Below are 22,359 nucleotides of genomic sequence, written 5' to 3'. Positions count from 1 at the left end.
GTGTTTGTGTCATCATCGGGATGGTGCAAATCCAATGAGTTAGGATTTGCTGTCTGGATCGGGGGAAAGTTGTCGAAATCCATGTTTTGCTCCTTTTGGCCCTGGGGGTTTGCTTTACCACCCAGGTTTCCGGCCCCGCCACGGGGAGGCAGGAGCAGTGCCACGAGGTGACCAAGCGGCTGTGTTAGTAAGTTAGTACTAATAGAAAAAGGAAACAGAAAGGTGGTTTTCCTTTCTGGGCTTCTGCCTACTCTTTGTAGTGCGAGACAGCTACTCTAATATAGAAATAAAGAGAACGGTGTTTGAAACTAAAAATATAAACTGATTGCTTAAATTCTCTTTTTAGAAAACGCTTTCAGAGACGCACTATAATCGCTTGGCCACGGAACGCTTGGCACCCGGGGCCCGGCTGAAGGCAGAGCTAAATATATCATACCAGGAGGCAAGGAAATCGGTCAAACCCCTGAATACCAACAGACCTACCTACGCCCAGAAGGTAGCAGGGAGATGTTCCGTCGGAACTCAGACGGACATGACCATTCCTCCAAAGGAGTCTTTCACTCCCATCGCGCGGTATCTCTTAAGTTCGCAGAAACCTACACAGAAGGACCAATCAGCTGCCACTCCTATATCGGTACCTCCTAATGCTCCACAAATTACAAAGGTAGTTATGAAAGAAAAGAATAAGAAAGGGGAAGTCCCCCCTAGTACCCAAGAAAAGATGGATGTCGAGCAGAAGGAGGTACCCGAAGAGTCAGTCTTGGAACTCTTTGCGGAGGAGGAAATGGACACGGGACAGCGTCCTTTCTTCCCCAAAAAAGATAAATCCAAGACTGACAAAAGTAAGCCCTCAGCACCTCGGAAGCCGCCTGATGGACCCACCAAGCCAAAATAATGGCTAAATTCCTACAATGGAATTGTCGTGGATTCCGGCGAAATATAGATGACATCAAGGCCCTCCTGCAAAAGCACGAGCCAGTTTGCTTTTGCTTGCAGGAGACATATCTAAAGGCAAATGATGATCCCACCATGCACAACATCACAGTTTTTCGAAAGGATAGAATTGCGGACGGCTCTGTACATGGGGGAGTGGCTATCCTTGTGGGTAACCATACCCCAGTGCAGCCCTTGCTAATTACAACCAGCATAGAGGCTGTTGCAATTCGCCTTTCAGTGGGACTCTTATTAACTGTATGCTCTATTTATTTGCCACCTGGGACTGACATCTCCCAGGCAGACCTTGATGATCTTCTAACGCAGTTGCCTCCCCCTTTATTACTTCTCGGGGATATGAATGGACATAACACCCTGTGGGGTAGTGCTAGCATCAACGGAAGGGGACGAGTCATAGAGCGTATGCTCAATGACAATGACCTTTCCCTTCTAAATACTGGAACAAACACCTTTTTCCACATGCCTACCCGTACCTTTTCTGCCATTGATCTCTCTATCTGCTCTCCTTCTCTGCTCCCTTCACTCACTTGGGAAGTGGAGGAGAATCCATACGGAAGTGATCACTTCCCTGTGATAACCTTGTTACACAGTGGGAGACCATGTCTTCCCTTCAGGTTACCACGGTGGAAGTTTGATCAGGCTGACTGGACTGCCTTCCAACATCAGGCAAATTTTAATGGTATTGGTATTGGTATTGGTATGGTTATTTCTGGCGCAAGGGCTACTTAGGCCATATTGCGCCTATAAACGAGGTGAGGATTTCACGGTGTCTGTAAAAAACAGTTAGAGACAATTATACAGATTTATGCGTTTTAAGAAGCAGAAAAATTCCGGGAGATTTGCATCATTACCTATGAACTGTTGGAGTGTCAAAGGTTGTTGGAGATTACTGTATGAAGCTTTTCGGGCATCAGTGTATAAGGTACATTCAACGAGTATGTGCTTTATTGTGAGAACGGAGTTGCAGTGCATACACTGCGGAGGATCATTCCCTGTAAGAAGAAAAATATGGGTGAGCTGACTGTGCCCGATCCGGGCTCTGGCCAGGATGACTTCTTCTTTTCTGTTTACAGAAAAACTGGAAACCCATAACTGTGGTTCAGGTTTTATTTCACGGAGTTTGTTATTCAGTTGAGATTGCCATAGAAGAGTCCATTGTTCTTTGCATGTATTTCTTATATGGGATCTGTAGTCCATATATGGGACATAGTAACCTGGTGATGCTATGTTGGATGAATGTTTGGCTGCATAGTCTGCTTTTTCATTCCCTGATATCCCAGTGTGACTTGGGATCCAGCAAAATATGACAACTTGTTGGTGATCATGGATATGCATTAGTTGAGATTTTATAGATTTTATTAAGGGATGTGTTGTTGAGGAGGAATTTTGCAAGGCCAAGATTGAACTCTGTGAGTCACTATATATTACACTTTTTTGGATGGACAGGTGGAGAATGTTTTCTAAGGCAAGCTTGATAGCATATAATTCAGCTGTATAACTGCCGCATTCGATGGGAAGTGAAACAGAGATAGTGTTAAAGGGAAAGACAGCTGCAGCACCGACTTTACTACCAGACTTTGATCCATCAGTGTATACTTGCGTAAACCTCTCCAACATCCAGTGCGGCTTCCGAAGGAACCGGTCCACTTTGGACCATCTTATTAGATTGGAAACATCCATCCGGGATGCTTTCCTAAAACGCGAACACTTGGTGTCGGTGTTCTTTGACATGGAGAAAGCGTATGACACAACTTGGAGATTTGGCATCATAAAAGATCTGCATAGCCTTGGTCTTAGGGGACGACTCCCCATTTTTATTGAAAACTTTTTAGCCGATCGATCTTTCCAAGTTCGTGTGGGATCCTCACTCTCTCGTTCCTTTAGCCAAGAGGAGGGAGTACCACAGGGATCAGTTTTAAGTGTCACGCTTTTCGCCATCAAAGTAAATTCCATCACAGAACAACTTCCTCCAACCGTAAACGGTGCCCTCTATGTTGATGACTTTAGCATATTTTGTCAGTCATGCAACATGAGGGTTATTGAAAGACAACTGCAGAAAGCCATTGATTGCCTCAACTCCTGGGCACTTGAAAATGGTTTCAGGTTCTCGCCGGAGAAGACCGTTTGCGTACACTTTTGTCGTAAGCGTAATCTTCATCCTGAACCTGAATTAAGGCTCGGACAAAATGCTATTCCAGTTGCGGCGGATACAAAATTTCTGGGACTCGTATTTGATAAAAAGTTGACCTTTCTTGATCACATTCGTCAACTCCGCACCAAGTGCACAAGAGGGCTAAATATCCTCCGCTCTCTCTCCTCTACATCTTGGGGAGCAGACCGATGTACCCTCCTTCGGCTTTACCGTGCACTTGTGCGATCCAGACTAGATTACGGGTCCCTGGTATACAATTCGGCCAGAGACAGTGTACTTCGGTGGCTGGATCCTGTCCATCATCTGGCACTCCGTACCGCTATTGGAGCATATCGAACATCTCCAGTCCAGAGCTTATACGTCGAAGCAAACGAACCGCCGTTATCGCTTCGTCGTAAGCAGTTGTCTCTAAACTACGTTTTCAAACTGAAATCCCTGCCAGACCATCCTACGTGGCTATCCGTTTTTGAGCCACGATGGGAAAATTTGTATAACACACGTAAGACTGCCAACCGACCTTTTGGTATTCGTGTCCAAGAGCTACTCAAAGAATTTAATATCAAGGTAGACAAGGTTGCCCAAACACCGAAGCAACCCCTTCCACCCTGGCATGCTCATTTCCCGGCATGTGACTTGTCACTTAGAAATTGGGGAAAGTCGGACACTCCATCGTCTGTCTACCTGCAGCTTTATTCAGCACACCGAGCTGAATATTCTGACTTCGCGCCAGTTTACACAGACGGCTCGAAGTCGGAATCATATGTGGGATCTGCTGCTGTCTTTACAGACAGCATTACATCAGAGCAGATTCCCTCTGAATGCAGCATATTTACTGCAGAGCTGCTCGCTATAGAGTTAGCCTTGGATCACATTAGTAAATGCGAATACCAACGGTTCATTTTGTATACCGACGCTCTCAGCGTGTTACAGGCTTTAATATCTGTGAGATATAATTCTCATCCAGTTCTGTCTAGCATTCAGCAGAAGATTCACTTCCTCCGAGAACGTGAATATGATATCCGCTTCTGCTGGATTCCCAGCCACATTGGGATTAAGGGAAATGATTTGGCTGACAATGCAGCCAAATCAGCAGTTCCCAATAATAATCGCTGCCTGTCAGTCCCTTATACAGACTGCAGGCGAATAATACACGAAAAGATACACTCCCAATGGCAGGATTCGTGGAATAGACAGACTGCGAATAAATTATATCTTATAAAGCCTTTAATTGAACCGTGGCAGTCTAGTCTGCGCAGGAATCGTAAAGAGGAAGTTGTTCTCGCCCGGACCCGCATAGGACATAGTCATTTGACTCATTCGTTTTTGCTGAGGGCTGATGACCCTCCTATGTGTGAGTCCTGTGGCACAATTTTATCAATTAGACACATTTTAGTTGACTGTCCAGATTTTAGCAATATCCGTTTTACCGCTTTTAGCCATCTGACTGAGCCGTATACACTCAGTCAGATTTTATCTGACAATGACAATGTGTCTGCTATTTTTAGCTTTTTGAAAGCAATAAACGTTTTTAATCGTATTTAAAATTCATGTTATTATTATTTCGTTTATTGATTTATCATTGTAATTAGATCTGGACACGGTGGCCTAATTAATTAGGTCACTGAGATGTTAAATTTTTATATATTACCTGGTCTTGGCGCATTATAGCCTTAGATGCTAATGCGCCAATAAAACCAAACCAAACCAAACCAAACTTGCGTAAAATTTTGGTAATTTTGTGTGTGAGCGGCATGCAGTTGCTGTATATTGGTATTTGCAAGCGAATGTTTTCCCCAGTTTAAGAAATAGCTGTCACAGGATGCTTTAATATAGGACCATGGAGGATCTGAACTGGTCAGATCATGAAGGATTTTGTCCAGATGTATATTCCAATTTTGTGATAGTTCCTGTAATCTGATGCCAGCAGGTCGAACTGCTCTAGGTTTATTTCTGTAGTACATTGAGAACTGTGGGTTGTTAAGTATTGGCCAATTGGGGTGAGAAGGCAGACTTTGAATTTTGGCTGCATAGTTCAAAAGTAACATCTTTCTCCTGAGGCTGAGCGGAGGTTCATGGGCTTCGACATAAAGACTTTGCACTGGCGATGTTCTATAGGCGCCTACAGCAATTCTGAGGGCAGAATGTTGAATGGGGGCAAGACGTGCTAGCACGCTTTCCCTAGCTGAATCATACACCGGGGCGCCATAATCAAGGCGAGATCTGATCAGGGCTCTGTACAAGTGAAGTAAGGTGTACCGATCTGCACCCCATGATGTAGAAGAGATAATTCTTAATAAATTCATTTTTTTCTGGCAAGCAGTCCTTAGATGTGTGATATATTCTAAGAAGTTCAGTTTATTATCAAAAATTAAACCAAGGAGACGAATGCTATTCACCACTGTGATGGGATGATTTGTTAGTTGTATCTCTGGATCTGGATGCATCTTTCGTTTATTACAAAAGTGAATGACTCTAGATTTCTGATAGGATAATCGGTAACCATTGTGTATCATCCATAACTCAATGTTATTTATAGATGTTTGCAGCTGCCTTTCGATAAAGCTCATGTTTTGCGAGCTGCAAGACACAGTCAAATCATCAGCATAGAGGTAAGAGTTTACAGCTTTTGGAATATTTTTTGTCATCTGATTTATTCTAATTGCAAATAAGGTTGCACTGAGTACAGAGCCCTGCGGGACTCCTTCTTCTTGTATGAATGTTTGCGAAAGTACTTGCCGATAGCGAACTTGAAATGTCCTGTGTTGTAGGAAATTCTGTATGAAGTACGGTAAGTGTCCTCTCAGGTCCAGGGAATGAAGATCTTTCAGGATACCAAACCGCCAAGTGGTGTCAAAAGCCTTCTCTATGTCGAGACATACCATTACTAGATGTTTGTTTTGGATAAACGCATTCCTGATGTCTGTTTCCGCTTTGATCATGAGATCTAGAGATGATCGGTGTTTTCGGAAACCAAATTGATTGTCAGAGATAATATTTTGGGAATCAAGATACCACGTTAGTCGACGGTGTATCATTTTTTCTATGGTTTTAATTAGGCAGCTTGTGAGCGAAATGGGTCTGTAATTGTTCGGAATAGAATGATCTTTCCCTGGTTTGGGTATCGCCAGTACAAAAGCATGACGCCAGAGGCTGGGGAAGGAATGCTCCATAAATATGCGATTGTAGAAGGTCAGTAGCGAAGATAATGATTTATTGTCTAGATGTTGTAACATTATGTAGTATATTCCATCCGGGCCAGCAGCACTGTTTTTAGCGGTGGATAAAGCTTCTTGAAGTTCTACCAAAGTAAGTGGTGTATTGTATTGGAAAGAGGATGTAGTTCTAAAATTCGGATGGGATTTTTCTGCTACAGCTTTAATCTTTTGAAATGATGGATCATATGCCGTAGAGTCAGACAACTGTGAAAATACCGTCCCTAGAGCATTTGCAATCTCTGCAGGAGTGGATAGCTCCTGTCCATTCACGGTGAAAAGTGGGGACGACAAAGGGGGAAATTTACCATTTAATTGTCTTATTTTCCTCCAAATAATTCTTACATCAGTATTTTTATTAATTGTAGTTGCGAATTGAACCCAAGAGTCTCTTTTTGCTTTCTTTCTAATATGACGGGCTTTAGCTCTAATTTTCTTGTAATTTATAAGATTAGTGGTGGTAGGATGTTTGCGGAATAAATTCCATGCACGGTTTTTGTCTTTTTTTATATTCTTACAATCCTCGTTCCACCAATAATTTCTGTTTCTACGAATGCTTGACTTTGATTGCGGAATGGCGGTGGATGCAGCTGCTAGAATCTGTTTTGTAATATGGTCGGCAACTGTGTCAATCGGATGAGATTTGATGATCTGATTGTCGAAGGATACGTTAGTGGTATACTTTGCCCAGTCTGCCTTGGAAAATTTCCATTTTGTGTGAGTTTCTGAAGGTATGCAGTGTGAAGTTTCAATTTTACATATTATAGGGTAGTGGTCACTATTGAGTGGATCATCCAGAGCTGTCCACTGGATACTAGGGAAAAGGATTGGAGAGCAGATAGAGAGATCTATTGAAGAGACTGTTCCTGTTGGGAGGTGGAGGTAAGTTGGCGAACCAGTATTTAATATGGTTAGATTCCGTCTTTCAATAAGCATTTCGATGATTTTTCCCCGTCCGTCTGTATTGGAAGAACCCCACAATGGATGGTGTCCATTGAAGTCACCCAATAAGCAGAAAGGGGTTGGCAACTGCTGAATGAGATCTTCAAGTTCATGTATGGTACAAGGGCGACTGGGTGGCAGGTAGATTGAAGCAAGTGTTAGGGTAACGCCAATGGCTATTCGTGTGGCAACAATTTCAACATTGGTTTGTAACTGAATGCGTTTGCAGGGTACTCTTCCATCTATAAGTATCGCTACCCCTCCGTGAGCATTATTAGTAGCAGGTCTGTCTTGCCGAAAGAGAGTGTAATTTTTTATCGAAGTAGACACCTGAGGTGTTAAATATGTCTCTTGTAAACAGATTCCAATTGGTTTATAACGCTTAATTATCTCATGGATGTCGTCGATATTGCTGCGAAAGCCTCTACAGTTCCATTGGATGATGTTTTTCATTGTTTGGATTTAAATGAGGAAGCTGTGTCTGTCTGCTTTTTGGAAGTCTGTTTCTGTCGGTCAATTTTTATTTTGTCTCTCTTTGAAAATATTGGTCTGGCGTCTATTACATCTTCTGGATGAATTTCCAGAATGGTTTCCGTTTCTTCATGAGAGCAAGTCTCATTCGTGTCCATGAAGAAAGATTCAGCATGCTGCTTGTTACCGGGATCAGAGTTTTCTGTTTGACTAGATCTTACAGGAGTTGTAAGAGTAACAGGAGGTATCGTGACTGGTGTGTTATTAGATCTATTAGAAGTCTGTTGCTTTGAGGACTGAGGTACAGTAGAGAGTAAAGTTCGAGCCCATTCAGAAATAGAGATGCTTGGCGGGATTGATGTATCTGTTTGAACTGATATTGAGTGAAATTTTTGAGCAGCGTCGGCATATGTACGTTTTGGCATCGGTATTAGTTGCTGTAATTGTTTTCTGGCTTCGGAAAATGAGACTTTCTTTTCTATCTTGTATTTTTGAATTTTCTTCTCGTATTTCCACTGATCGCATGTTTTTGAGAAAGCTGGGTGATTGCCTTTACAATTAGGGCAAAGTGAGGACTGCGATTTACAATCAGCTTGGGCATGTTCCTTCGATCCACAGTTAGGGCATACGGCATCGCCTCTACAGACAGTTTGGGAATGTCCAAATTTTTGACATTTATAACACCTTAGCGGGTTTGGGATATACGGGCGAATGCGGCAGTTCAAATACCCGGCTTTTACTGATGATGGTAGGTTGGGTGAGCTAAATGTCAGTATGATACTGCGAGTTGGAATAAGTTCGCCATCTTTCTTAATCATGATTCTCTTCGCTTGTATGACCTTCTGATCCTGCAATTCGTTGACAATTTCCTCTTCTGAAACATTCATTAGGTCCCATTCTGAGATAACACCCTTGGAGGTATTGAGTGTTGCGTGTGGTGACACCTTAACAGGGATTCCATTGAATGTTGTGAGCTTGAGAAGGTACTCTGAGTGTTTAGAGCTTGTAGTCTCAACCAACAGGTCACCAGATTTGAGACGGCGCACCATTTTGGGGGAACCTGCTACATTTTCCAGACACTTTTGTATGAGGAATGGCGATAGATTGCCTAGGGCCTGGTTCGCTAAGGAATGCAGGATCAGGAAACTCGGATGTTCTATTAGGGAATCATCCGTCTTCAGTCTCTTTCGGTTGGTTTTGTCATCATTAGGTTGGTGCAAATCCTTTGAATTTGGATTTGCTGTCTGAATCGGGGGAAAGTTTTCAAAGTCCATGTTTTGCTCCTTTTGGCCCTGGGGGTTTGCTTTACCACCCAGGTTTCCGGCCCCGCCACGGGGAGGCAGGAGCAGTGCCACAAGGTGACCAAGCGGCTGGGTTAGGAAGTTAGTATTAATATAAAGAGAAACAGAAAGGTGGTTTTCCTTCCTGGGCCTTTGCCTACTTCTTGTAGTGCGAAAGAGCTACTTTAATCGAGAAATCAAGAAAAACGGTTGTTGAAACAAAAATAGAATCTATTCGCTGAAAATCTCTTTAGGAAAAAACGCTTTTACAGACGCACTAGAATCGCTTGGCCACGGAACGCTTGGCACCCGGGGCCATTTTAATGGCCCCAGGTGCCAAGCGATTTTGTGATCAAGTGTATTTGCCAGTGAATTGCGCTCTCTTGAATAAGTAAAATCGTCTTCTTTATTTACAGCGTTACACTAACAATCAATTAAATAAGCTTCAGTAAAGAAATCACTTTACTTGAACAGGAGGAAAATTAACCTTCTTTCTTTTTTTCCCCTTTTTTCTTTGCATATTACTACTAACCAACTACCGCTTGGTCACAAAGGTGGCACTGCTCCTGCCTCCACGTGGCGGGGCCGGTAACCTGGAGGGGAAAAGATCTCCCTTCCAGGGCGAAATGGAGCAAGAAGTCCATAAAACCCAGAAAAACACTGGGTACACAGAAGAAACTCTGACAAGGCAAGAACAAGAGGAGTCCGGTTCTGTCGCAGCAAAACGTCAAAAGACTGACGTAGGCAGAATCCGAACCCCAACCTTTTTAATTATACATTCAACTCAAGAACAACCAGTTGGAAAACTCTCCCCTTTCCTAGTGCAAAAAAGCCTAGAAAGCATAATAGGTACTCCCAAGACAGTTCGTCGGTTAAGATCTGGAGACCTACTGGTTGAAGTTGTTACTGCCAGACAATCTGAACAACTACAAAAATTACAATCCTTTGGTGGAATTTCGGTCAGCGTTTCACCGCACGTTTCCTTGAACACGTCAAGAGGTGTCATCACTGAGTGGGACCTCCTCAATTTGTCAGATGAAGAACTCAAACAGGAATTACGAGAAGAAGGAGTCATCAATGTAAGGCGAATTCTCACGAAGAAGGATAATGTACTAGTTCCTACCCGGAATATAATCCTTACTTTTGATAATCCTAAACCACCAACATTGATCAAAGCCGGTTACCTTAACTGCCGAGTTAAACCATACATACCAAATCCATTACGCTGCTATAAGTGCCAGAAATTTGGGCACTCACAGACGGTCTGCAGAGGAGCAGCTGCCTGTGCCACATGTGGATCCACTGAACATTCTACAAATGACTGCACTAACACAACTCCAAAGTGCATTAACTGTAAAGAAGCCCATCCGGCGTAGTCGAAGGAGTGTCCCCTTTGGAAACGCGAAAAACAGATACAGCGATACAAAACTGAACATAATGTAACCTACCAAGAAGCTAAAAAATCCTTACCAGTTCCAAATACTAACAAGCCAAGTTATGCCCAAATAACCAAAAATCATGTATCAATTGCTACCCAAACAGAGGTCACCATACCACCAACAAAGTCACTAGCTGAATGGGCAAAGTCAATATTGTCCTCTGTGCCAACACCCCAAACAAAAAGCAAACAAAGCAAAGCAATAAATACGCCGATCACAATACAACCAGATGCCACTCAACAGCAAAATACTACAGTGTCTACCACTCCCGACTCAAACCAAACAGACTACATGGATTCAGAAGATAATTCAAACCAAGATGGACAGATTTTAGAACTTTTTACTGAAGAGGAGATGGATACAGCGAAACCTTATTTCCCAAAGAAGGGAAAAGGTAAACTTGAGCGATCTAAACCTTCTGCACCTCGAAAACAAATCGATGGCCCCACTAAACCAAAATAATGCTTATTTTCTTACAATGGAACTGCAGAGGCTATCGCAGTAATTTGGCTGACATCCGAGATCTCCTTTCGCAGTATGATCCTATTGCCTTCTGCCTACAAGAAACCAATCTAACACCAAATATAATTGTTTCCCTTCAGAAATACGTAATACATCGGCAAGATCGTGTTGCCCACAATCTGAACAACGTTGCACATGGAGGAGTAGCGCTGATCATCAACTCCCAGATACCCTCAAAAGCAATTCCACTAAAGACAAATCTTGAAGCAGTTGCTGCACGAATCAATGTCAACTTTGATTTAACCATAGTCTCATTATACTTACCACCTAACCAAAACATAAGCTACGCTGAATTAGAAGAACTAGTGATCCAGCTTCCCAAACCCTACTGTATCCTAGGAGACCTGAACAGTCACCATCCGCTGTGGGGAAACCACAACCTGGACAAGCGCGGAAAAACTATCGAAAAATTACTTGATCAACACAATCTGATAACTCTCAATAATGGAGCCCACACTTATACGCATCTTCCCACAGGATCTACCTCAGCTATTGATGTCTCTTTATGCTCAGCAACCATATACCCTCTGTTCGGATGGACTATTCACAGCAACCCACTGGGCAGTGATCATTACCCTGTGATATGCCGCATTGATACAAGCGTTCCCCATATTTTTTACCGAATCCCAAAATGGATATTCTCCAAAGCTGATTGGGATATGTACAAGCAGCTAGCTACACTAGAAGAAAAACAAGTTCAACAAACACCTATAAACTTGGCAGTAGAACATATATCTAACAAAATACTGCAAGCAGCGGACAAAGCAATTCCGAAACGATCCACTAAAATATCGGCCCGCTGTAAAGTGTGGTGGAATAATGAATGTAGTGCCGCAAAAAAAGAGAAGAACAGAGCATGGAACATCTTCAGAAAGTTCCCAACAACAGAAAACCTCATCTGCTTTAAAAGGGCAAGGGCAAAAGCAAAACGAGTTAGACAGACCAGCAAAAGGGAAGCATGGAGGCGTTTCGCTTCCACAATTACAAAAATGACAAAAACCCAAACAGTTTGGGCTAAAATACAGCGTATGTATGCAAAACATCCAAGTGTCAACTGTCCCATGCTTAATGTAAATGGCTCTGATATTTCAAAACCAGAGGAGATTGCAAACGCTCTAGGTAGATCTTTCAAGGAAATATCAGCTGTGACATCATACTCGCCACAATTCCAGACACTCAAAGCACAAGCTGAAAAACACTCAATTAATTTTGAATCAACATCCAGTGCTGCATACAATCTCCCTTTCACAATGTCAGAATTACATCATGCTCTAGCCTCCACTAAACTCAGTGCAGCAGGTCCAGATGGAATACATTACATAATGATAGCAAAACTCACTGAATCTGCACTCAAGACACTATTATTGCTCTTCAACAGAATATTCAAAGAAAACACTTTCCCTGACAAATGGCGGCATGCTTATGTTTTGGCTTTTCCAAAACCTGGAAAAGATTCTTCAAATCCGCAGCATTATCGACCTATTGCACTCACCAGCTGTCTATGCAAGGTAATGGAAAAAATGATCAACGCTCGGCTATCCTGGTTTCTAGGTCGAAATAACCTTATGAATCCAGTGCAGTGTGGCTTTCGTGAAGGTAGATCCACTCTTGACCTATTGATTAAGACAGAAATAAACATCCGTGACGCCTTCGTACGCAAAGAACATCTTGCGATGGTCCTATTTGACATTGAAAAAGCGTTTGACACTGCTTGGAGATACGGTATAATGCGAAATCTATACGATCTGGGATTACGCGGACACCTACCACAGTTTATAAGAAACTTCCTACAACACCGCTCATTTCAAGTTCGATTTCACAACCACTTATCTTCAAAGTTCATACAGGAAGAAGGAGTGCCCCAAGGATCAGTGCTAAGTGCTACCCTCTTTAATATAAAAATGAACTCAATAACACAGGACCTGCCACAAACAATATCCACTACCCTGTATGCCGATGACTTTAGTATCGCCTGCCATTCTCCTAATATGCGGATGGTAGAGAGACAGCTGCAATGTGCAATCAACAAAATAGCAAAATGGGCCCAAAACAATGGTTTTCGCCTGTCAAACCAAAAGACTGTCGGTATACACTTTTGCAGGAAGCGTAACCTACACCTACACCCAGAACTTCGACTAGAAAATCAAATCATACCAGTTGTCCCTAGTGTCCGCTTTCTTGGTGTGATACTTGACCAAAAGCTCACCTTCCTGGAACATATAAAAACACTCAGGATCAGCTGTCTTAAAAAGCTAAATATCTTAAGAGTTCTATCAGGGACAACATGGGGAGCTGACCGATACACACTATTACAGTTGTACCATGCGCTAATACGTTCACGTCTAGACTATGGTTCTGTAGTTTATAGCTCTGCTAGACAAAGTGCTTTACGCTGGCTTGATCCTGTGCACCACAGTGCTCTACGTCTTGCACTGGGGGCGTACCGAACATCACCTGTCCATAGCCTATATGCTGAAGCACATGAAACCTCCCTGCAGCTACGCAGACAAATGCTTCTATTACAATATGCAGTAAAACTCAAAGGGCATCCAAACCATCCCACTTGGAACGGACTTTTCTCCCCTAAATGGATAAACCTATACCAAGCCTATCCATCAATAAATCCACCAACTGGGATACGTCTTTGCTCATTGCAGGCCGATTGGCAAATCGACTTTAGTAAAATACAGCCCACTGCCTCTCATGAAGTTCCACCTTGGACATACTATATACCACCGTGTGACTTTTCATTGACAGCCTGGGGAAAACACACCTTATCCCAACAGAACGCACTGCAAATGTACACAGTACTGAGAACCCAGCACGGCCAGTACACACCAATTTACACAGACGGGTCTAAAACTAACAATCATGTTGGAGCAGCAGCAGTATTTCCCGACACAACTATATCCAAGAAACTCCCTTTAGAATGTAGCAGCTATACTGCAGAACTTTGTGCTATCCACATAGCCTTAAACTATGCACTCTCAAAAACCATATTGCACAGTGTTGTATATACAGACTCCATTAGTGCTATCCAAGCCATACAACGCAATACAAAAAATGATAACCCCTTACTTAGACAGATCTGGAATACTCTGACAAAGTTAAACCAGAAGAAACAACAAGTTCTGTTATGTTGGATCCCTGGTCATGCTGGAATTTCTGGAAATGAACAGGCCGACCTAGCTGCCAAAACTGCTACCGACCCTATAGCCCAAGCCTTTACTACACCTGCATCTGACTACAAGCACATTATAAAGAAACAATGTATGGAACAATGGCAACGCACCTGGCAGAGTCAGGCCAATAACAAATTACTCGGCATTAAAAAAGATCTCAAACCATGGAAGTCTGGTATTCGTGAGAACCGTCATGAAGAAGTTGTATTAGCCCGATTACGAATAGGTCACACACACCTGACACATCTCTATCTACTTACAGCCGCTGATCCACCACGTTGCACAAACTGCAAAGCCCAACTTACAGTCCAACACATACTCATTGACTGCCCGATTTATAAAAATGAGCGTCAAACTTTATTTGCCTCTTTTTCAGCAACGAATTCTCCGAGCATTGCCCATCTTTTAGCAGATATGCCACATGTAGACAAAGTCTTCACTTTCCTTAAAGAGATAAAACTGTATAACACACTGTAAACGTTAACTGCAATATAAAAAAAAAAAAAAAAAAAAAAAAAAAAGCACTCAAGTGCTGGGTAGTTGTCGCAATCCATGGTTGCTCCTTTTTGCCCCAGAGGATAACTTTTCCCCCAGGTTACCGGCCCCGCCACGTGGAGGCAGGAGCGGTGCCACCAGTGACCAAGCGAGAAGAGATTAGTGGTTAGTGTGTTATGTAGGTTAGTTCTATATACAGGAAGAAGAAAGGTACCTTTCCTTTCTTTTGAAAAGCTTACTTCTTTATTGAGAAGAGCAGAAAAGAAATAACTTCGTAAACAAAAGCTTGAAAATTCTCTGAAAACAACTAATTCTAGAGAAGGCGCTTTGAGATTCGCTTTTAGACTCGCTTTGATCACTCGCTTGGCACTCGGGGCCACACAGGAGTGATAAACGCCCCAAACATCTGGGATTTCTGTCAGTGGCACAATCCTCCGCCATCCTTGAGGTCAGAGCCCACACTAATCCTCAAATACCACCGGTTGAAACTGTGTAGTCGGTTCCTACCTGCCCAGGCACTCCCCAAAATTCAGGCACTGCTCCGTCTTGGAGTCGACCTTCAGAAATTGGCTACCGACTAGGAATACCGTCACATGCTCCTCGAGTGGATTACATCTGTGGAACTGGGATAATTTCCTCCATATGACGTCCAGTCCTTATAATTTCATTTTTACATGTTTAACTTTGTGTAATTCATAATTTCCATGTAACGGTAAATTTTTCTTTTTGCCAATTAATCTCATTTATAATGTAAAACTCCTGGCCATGTCGCCGTGTTTAGTATTATTGTCCCTAGTACATGTTCTGTAGTTATTAGCAATAAAGAATTTATTTATTTGTATGACTGAAAAAAAAATCATTTGCAGAATTTCTGTGACAGGCATAATTGGCCTTAGTTGCCCTTATGCCAATAAACTTCCGTTAAAACCATACCAACCAACTTCAGTCAGAATCTTATGTGGGATCTGCTGTCGTATTTCCTCACAAGGCATTATCATTCAAGATCCCACAGAGTTGCATGCAATTGAAGTAGCCCTTGAGTTCATTATAAATAGCGATTACCAAAGGTACATGATTTACTGTGATTCACTTAGCGTGTTACAGGCTCTAGTATCGATGAGGTACAACTCTCATCCGGTCCTGCCCCGAATCCGGCAGATGCTTTGCTCTGCCTTTGAATCAGAATTTGTCATTCGCTTCTGCTGGATTCCAAGCCACATTGGGATCCGGGGAAATTAATTAGCTGATACCGCTGCCAAATCAGCCATTTCCCTGGACAGTAATTGCCTGTCAGTCCCCTATACAGACTACAGGCAAATAATACGCTCTAAATTATATTCCCAATGGCAAGACTCTTGGCACGGACAGACCGCGAATAAACTACACCATATTAAGCCTGTAATCATGCAATGGCAGTCCAGTTTACGCAGGGTCCGAAAAGAAGAAGTTGTTCTTGCTCGGCTCCGCATAGGTCATAGCCATCTAACACACTCTTTTTGCTGGGGGCGGATGGCCCACCTATGTGTGAGACTTGTAACGTTATTTTAACTGTTTCTCACGTTTTTATTGAATGTCCTGTTTTTAGACAATCTTTTTCTAGAAATTTTAATAATCTGGCTGAACTATTTACATTCAGTCAGATTTTAGGTGACAGAGACAACATGTCTGACGTTTTTAATTTTTTACACTCGATCAATTTATACACAAAGATTTTTTCAGCAGAAGATTCACGTTCTCCATGATCGCGAATATGACATCCGCTTCTGCTGGATTCCCAGCCACATTGGGATTAGGGGAAATGGTTTGGCTGACACCGCAGCCAAATCAGCAATCCCTAATAATAATCTCTGCCTGTCAGTCCCCTATACAGACTACAGGCAAATAATACACGAGAAGATACATTCCCAATGGCAGGAGTTGTGGAATGGACAGACTGGGAATAAACTATACCGTATAAAGCCTTTAATTGAACCGTGGCAGTCTAGTCTGCGCAGGAATCGTAAGGAGGAAGTTGTTCTTGCCCGGACCCGCATAGGACATAGTCATTTGACACATTCGTTTTTGCTGAGGGCTGATGACCCTCCTATGTGTGTGTCCTGTGGCACAATTTTAACGATCAGACACCTTTTAATTGACTGTCCAGATTTTAGCAGCACTCGTTCTACCGCTTTTAACCATCTGACTGAGCCGTATACACTCAGTCAGATTTTATCCGACAATGACAACGTGTCTGCTGTTTTTAGCTATTTTAAATCGATAAAAGTTTTTAATTGTATTTAAAATTTATGTTATTGTTACGTCTTTATTGATTTATTTTTTTATATCTTTGTTATTATACATCTGGACATGGTGGCCTAACTACTTAGGTCACTGAATGTTTTAATTTTTTTTTTTACATATGACCGGTATTTGGCGCATTATAGCCTCAGCTGCTTATGCGCCAATAAAACTCAAATCAAATCAAAATCACAAAGATTTAAGTTTATATCTTATACCTTTTACATAACCTCTAACCATAGTAACATATTTACCTTTTTGACACGGTAGCCTGTTTTAAGGCCGACCAATATTTTTGTATTAGTTTTATTTTTGATTTGGCGCATTATGGCCATGGCTGCCAATGCGCCATTAAAAACCAAACCAACTTCAGTGGCAAACTCAAGTACATAACAATCGCCTTCAAATTAATCTTGTATCACAATTATGAGCTTTTTGCTTCCGGACAAAGTGTCAAGAAGAAGTAGCCTTATTCAGAACACAAATATTGCGCACTTTTCTGAACCACCTTTCCTTATTGTCGGATAATGACCCTCCACAGTGTACCCTATGCCACAGAGACCAATTATTTATTAAAAGAGCAAACAACATGCTTTAGCGCACAGCAACAAAGTTAAAATTACACAGCTCCAAAGCAGAGACTTGGAATACAATTTTCATCAAATAAAAAATGGAAAAAGTAAATTTGCTTTGTTAATTAATCTTACAGTCCTGTTGTTATATGTAGTTGCATTTAATTTTGATCCCTTTTAACAATATATCTTCTCCTTATTCTAAATGTCAACATTTGAAATATTCTAATATAAAATCATATTTACACATGGATTTCAAAAGTTTGTATTAAATTTTGTACTAAATTGGAAGTTTACCCTGAAAGCGCAGCAATACAAAATTTTGTATTTGAACGTCCCATGAACTTTGTAACCTTTGCTTATGGAGTCCGCTTCACCCTTAGAATGTAACTAACACCCTTCTAGCCAATGGTTTTCCCAGGGGCGTCCCATCAGTAAATTGATGATAATCAATTTATTGATGATAATTTGTGAGAGGAAGAAAGGGCAATTGATGGTACCAAATAGCAACTGATTAAATAAGAGTAGATCGGCTTTGTCTCTTCTTTCCTCCAGCATTTCAATTCCATAGAATACACACCACTCTTGGCAGGATTTCTCATTGTATTCTAATCCACTTTAAAAACAAACATATTGTATTGATCTTTTTCGGAAATTTTCAATTTCTTGTTTTTGGTAAATTGCATGTGGGGACCAAGACATGGGAGGCATATTCTAAGGATGGCCTAATATAAATTCTGTAAAGACACTTGAATAGTACCAATTGATTGACGTCTCGGTTGACTCTTTTAAGAAATTCTAGTTTCTTGTGAGCTGCCCTCACAATATTTGATACACAGACATCAAAGGAAAGTGATTCTTTGATGAAAATACCCAAATTTTGGCAGGACTAACTTTTTTGATCGCCTTGTTGTTAATGAAATAAGCAAAGCAAAGTTTGTTTTTTTGTGTACATTGGCAAAACTCATCAGTTCGCACTTACTTTCATCGACAACCATTCTATTTTCATTCAGCCACTGAATTATTCGTTGCAGAGTTAAGATGCTTTCAATTACTACCTCTTTTACCTAAAAATTAATTGCCTGACGTGGTAGCCTTGGCTACCAAAATTTTTAGTAGCATTTTAAATGTGACTTGGCGCATTATGGTCTTAGCTACCAATGCGCCATAAAAAAATCAAATCAAATCAAATCAGAGTTAAGAATGATACAATCGTTGGTATTGCAAATATGTTAATTTTGATTTGATCATATCCAAGAATACTTGGCAGGTCGTTTGACGTAAATCAGAAATAGCAACTGACCTAAGTATGATCCCTGGGGACACCCATTTTGGGTTTAAAAGGATGTGAGATCCTACCATTAAAAGTGTCTGACATTTCTCTCCCTTCCAAGTAGTTTGCTATCCAGTCAAGAGCTCATAATGAGCCAATGATTCCTTTGAGCTCATAATGATCCAATTTATTAATTAATTTTTGATGAAATACCTTGTCGAAAGCTTTGCTTAAGCAAAGGAAGATGGTGTCGAGCGCCTGGGTTAAAACGCCTCCGATACAAAAGAGATCAAATCAGCAGAAGTTAGCAGAAGCTCTTCACCTACGCAGGCTCCGGTCCTACATCGGAGAAAGAAGGCTGCTGTTTACCCTCAAGATGGCCACCGGTAAAATTACAGAGCCGAACTTCTGGGATCACTGCTCTTGGCGCATTCCTCCCCCTTATCTCCGGTCTTCAGCACAGCTGCTTGCAAACCGTAACCGGCTAGTACTAACCGACAGATTCCTGCCAAAGCAAATGCTGCCCTCACTGCAAGCCATCGACGGGGACTTCCAAGAAGTGGTCAATAACAAAAAATACAGGAAGGAAATCCTCGTCGAACTGAAAATGTAAAACTGTGCTTTGTTAATAATCTGATTTATCTTTTTTTCTCATGTGTATCTCTTTTGTAAGTATGTTTTGTTAACCCCTGGCACCACCATGCCGTGACGGGACTAATTATATGTCTATCTGCTGCAATTAAAGATTCTATTCTATTCTATTCTATCATATCAGGCGGGTGGAACGTCCCTTGATAAATCCGACAGATTTTCATTCATTCACAGTAAAACATTCTCCTGGAATGCGCTTTGTATAATAATGGCCGTCTATCGTTATTCACCACTCTCTGAAACTTACAGACATTGTCCCTTGGCCATATCATAGGCGAAAAATCAAATCTTCCAAAATTTTTCTCTTTTCTAAAACGAATAGATTTATATGACAGCTTCTAACTTCATTCATAGCAGCCGACATAAGTAGTGTGAAACACATTGATAGGTGCAATATGGCCTAAGTAACCATTGCACCGGAAAATCAAACAACAACAACGTTGTCAGCAGGAAAAAAATTGTTAACGTGTATGTTTGTTCTCTTATCAGATATTAGGATGCTTATTGACTGGACAAAGTAACTTCACTCACCGGAGAATGTCCGATCTATTTCGTAAGCTACTATTCCATTAGGCCACGGAATTCCATCTTTTCGATCCTGGAAGTAGACGATGCAACTTAAAATGATATATACAAAAAGAAGCAAATGTTTTAATATAATGTGCGAATACCAGCTTTCAAATGAACGTCTTGGCTGGATACAAATTCTTTGTCTTAATGAAGAGAGATTTCTATCCAGTCAACAATCATTAGCTGTATATTGCACACGGTAATGAACAAATGATAATAAACATGGATGAAGGTTACGGGAAACATTCAACAAAATCATTTCACTTACAGCAGGAATGCGAATGCCTAAAAGATCACCTTCTAGTAACTCAGGATTTTGCATTGGAAGATCTCCTTCATTGACTATACGAGAAAAAATAAATTAAATATATATAGTTAGGTCACTCAACGAAGTAACAGGATATGCAGTATATTGCAATTAACTTTAAAACAAATACCAAAGAGAGATCAAATATTAATTACTTTATGTTGCAAACACAGCTTAAAAAAACTATCTTCCACTTAAGGTGTGCGAATAAAATTTTAAAGATATAATAACAATCACGTATAACAAGTATATCTCGGACATGATTCAGAATTGGTTAAGTGATTAAGCATCTCCTCCCTTTTTTCTATATTTTGAAGTCAGTATAATGGGGAATCAGTGTCACGAATAGAAAAAAATATCAGCACGCGCTGTTTACATGGTCTTATTTGGGTTTAGGAGTGGCGGGGGCTGTCTGAAAAGCACCTACCAGAAGAACTATCGAAAAGTCCAGTTATATCCTTGGGCCATTCCTCTGGTCCATTGTTCTGGACGAGTTCCTGGGGTTTGACCTGGGTAGAACCAGACCCTTAGCCTTCGCTAATGATCTTGTTCTGGTGGTTCAAGGTGACACAAAGCGGCACTGGAAGCAAAAGCGAAGACAGCTCTGGAAAAGCTCCAAAATTGGGCAGCACTCCACAACCTCTCAATTTCCGGTGAGAAAACAAAATCGATTCTCCTCAAGGGAAAGCTACAAATACGCAGGCCTCCAACAATGAAGTTAAATAACATCCCTATACGTCTCTACACAGAAGTCAAATACCTTGGAATCTACATTGACACCGGTCTTACCTTTCACTCTCATCTGAAGTATTTATCCACAAAAATCCGAAAGTATACGGCCATGATAAGAAGAGTCAGCAGAGCGGACCGGGGTTTGAAGCATAAAGCTTTGTCTCTCACCAAAAAGCGGCGTTTCTCCCAATTGTGTGTTATGGAGCCTCAGTTTGGTGTACAAAGGCCGTCCTGGAAAAGAACAAGCGTAAACTTGACTCAATACAAAGATTCATGCTGTTGTCTATCTGCAGGGCATGTCGCACTGTCAGCACCCCTGCCCTACAGGTTATTACTGGATGCTTGCCACTCTATCTTGAGGTGATTAAAAGGAGACTTTACCATCGATTAAAGAAGGGAATTCCGACATAGTTGTTAAATCTTCAACTGCAGCTTACCAATGACCTGAAACAAGAAAGAAAACGTATCTTCAAACACCTTCAAGGATCCATCTATAATGGATTCCGAATCTCAGTACAAAAGACAGTGCCAATACACTTCTTGAGAAAACGAAAGATGCATCCTGACCCAGAACTAAGAATAAGTAACCAACAAATCCCAATCAAATGTAGTATCCGACTTCTAGGACTAATAACGGATTCCAAATTAAATTTCCTAAAACATATAAAATAGGTACGCACCGTGTGCTTAAAGAAATTAAACATTCTACGAGCGATATCAGCCATGACATGGGGGGCTGATCGTCACTCACTTTTGCACGTTTATCGTGCAATGATAAGATCCAGATTAGATTATGGTTCTCCCATTTACTCCTCAGCTAGGAAAAGTGTGTTGAATTGGTTAGATCCAATTCATCACAGTGCATTACGTATTGTTTCCGGAGCCTTTCGTACCTCACCTGTGTATAGTCTTTATACAGAGATCCATGAACTCCCACTCAGTCTTCGTAGACAAGTTCTTCTTATGAACTATGCTGCGAAAGTTCAGAGCCTTCCTGGACATCCAACATGGCACTATATGTTTAACCCGAAATGGGAAACTTTATATACGAACAAACCTAATATATGCAAACCTGCAGGCATCCGACTAAAAGAAATACTCTCACAATTGAACTTAAGTATGGATAAAATCTACCAAGATACCCCCACAGCCCTTCCACCGTGGGAAATCAGTTCAGTTGACTGTGACATGGTTCTCATAAAATGGAAACAGAACAATATCCCAAGTCAACATATAAAACAGCTACATTCTTCATATGTAATGCAATTCTCTGACTGTTCTTATCTGTACACTGACGGATCCAAGACGGATACACACGTTGGTGCTGC

The 22,359-nt window shown here is 41.4% G+C and overlaps 1 protein-coding gene across 1 annotated transcript in view; it reads right to left on the bottom strand.

The window, feature by feature from the left end:
• The window catches only part of LOC150081094 (astacin-like metalloprotease toxin 5), a 78,507-nt gene that overhangs the window by 47,122 nt on the left and 9,026 nt on the right, over positions 1 to 22,359 (bottom strand). The window contains exons 2-3 of the mRNA XM_090380916.1: positions 20,261 to 20,334; positions 19,954 to 20,020 (exon numbers count right to left, since the gene is read on the bottom strand). Coding sequence (XP_090237042.1) covers positions 19,954 to 20,020; positions 20,261 to 20,334 — 141 coding nt within the window. The remainder of the gene's footprint in view (positions 1 to 19,953; positions 20,021 to 20,260; positions 20,335 to 22,359) is intronic.

The sequence above is a fragment of the Mastigoproctus giganteus genome, chromosome 9, assembly GCF_048544385.1.
Source record: "Mastigoproctus giganteus isolate SK-2022 chromosome 9, ASM4854438v1, whole genome shotgun sequence".
In the NCBI taxonomy this organism is placed as follows: domain Eukaryota; kingdom Metazoa; phylum Arthropoda; class Arachnida; order Uropygi; family Thelyphonidae; genus Mastigoproctus; species Mastigoproctus giganteus.
The sequence above is the reverse complement of the archived record's forward strand: the minus strand, read 5'-3'. Positions and strand labels throughout refer to the sequence as shown.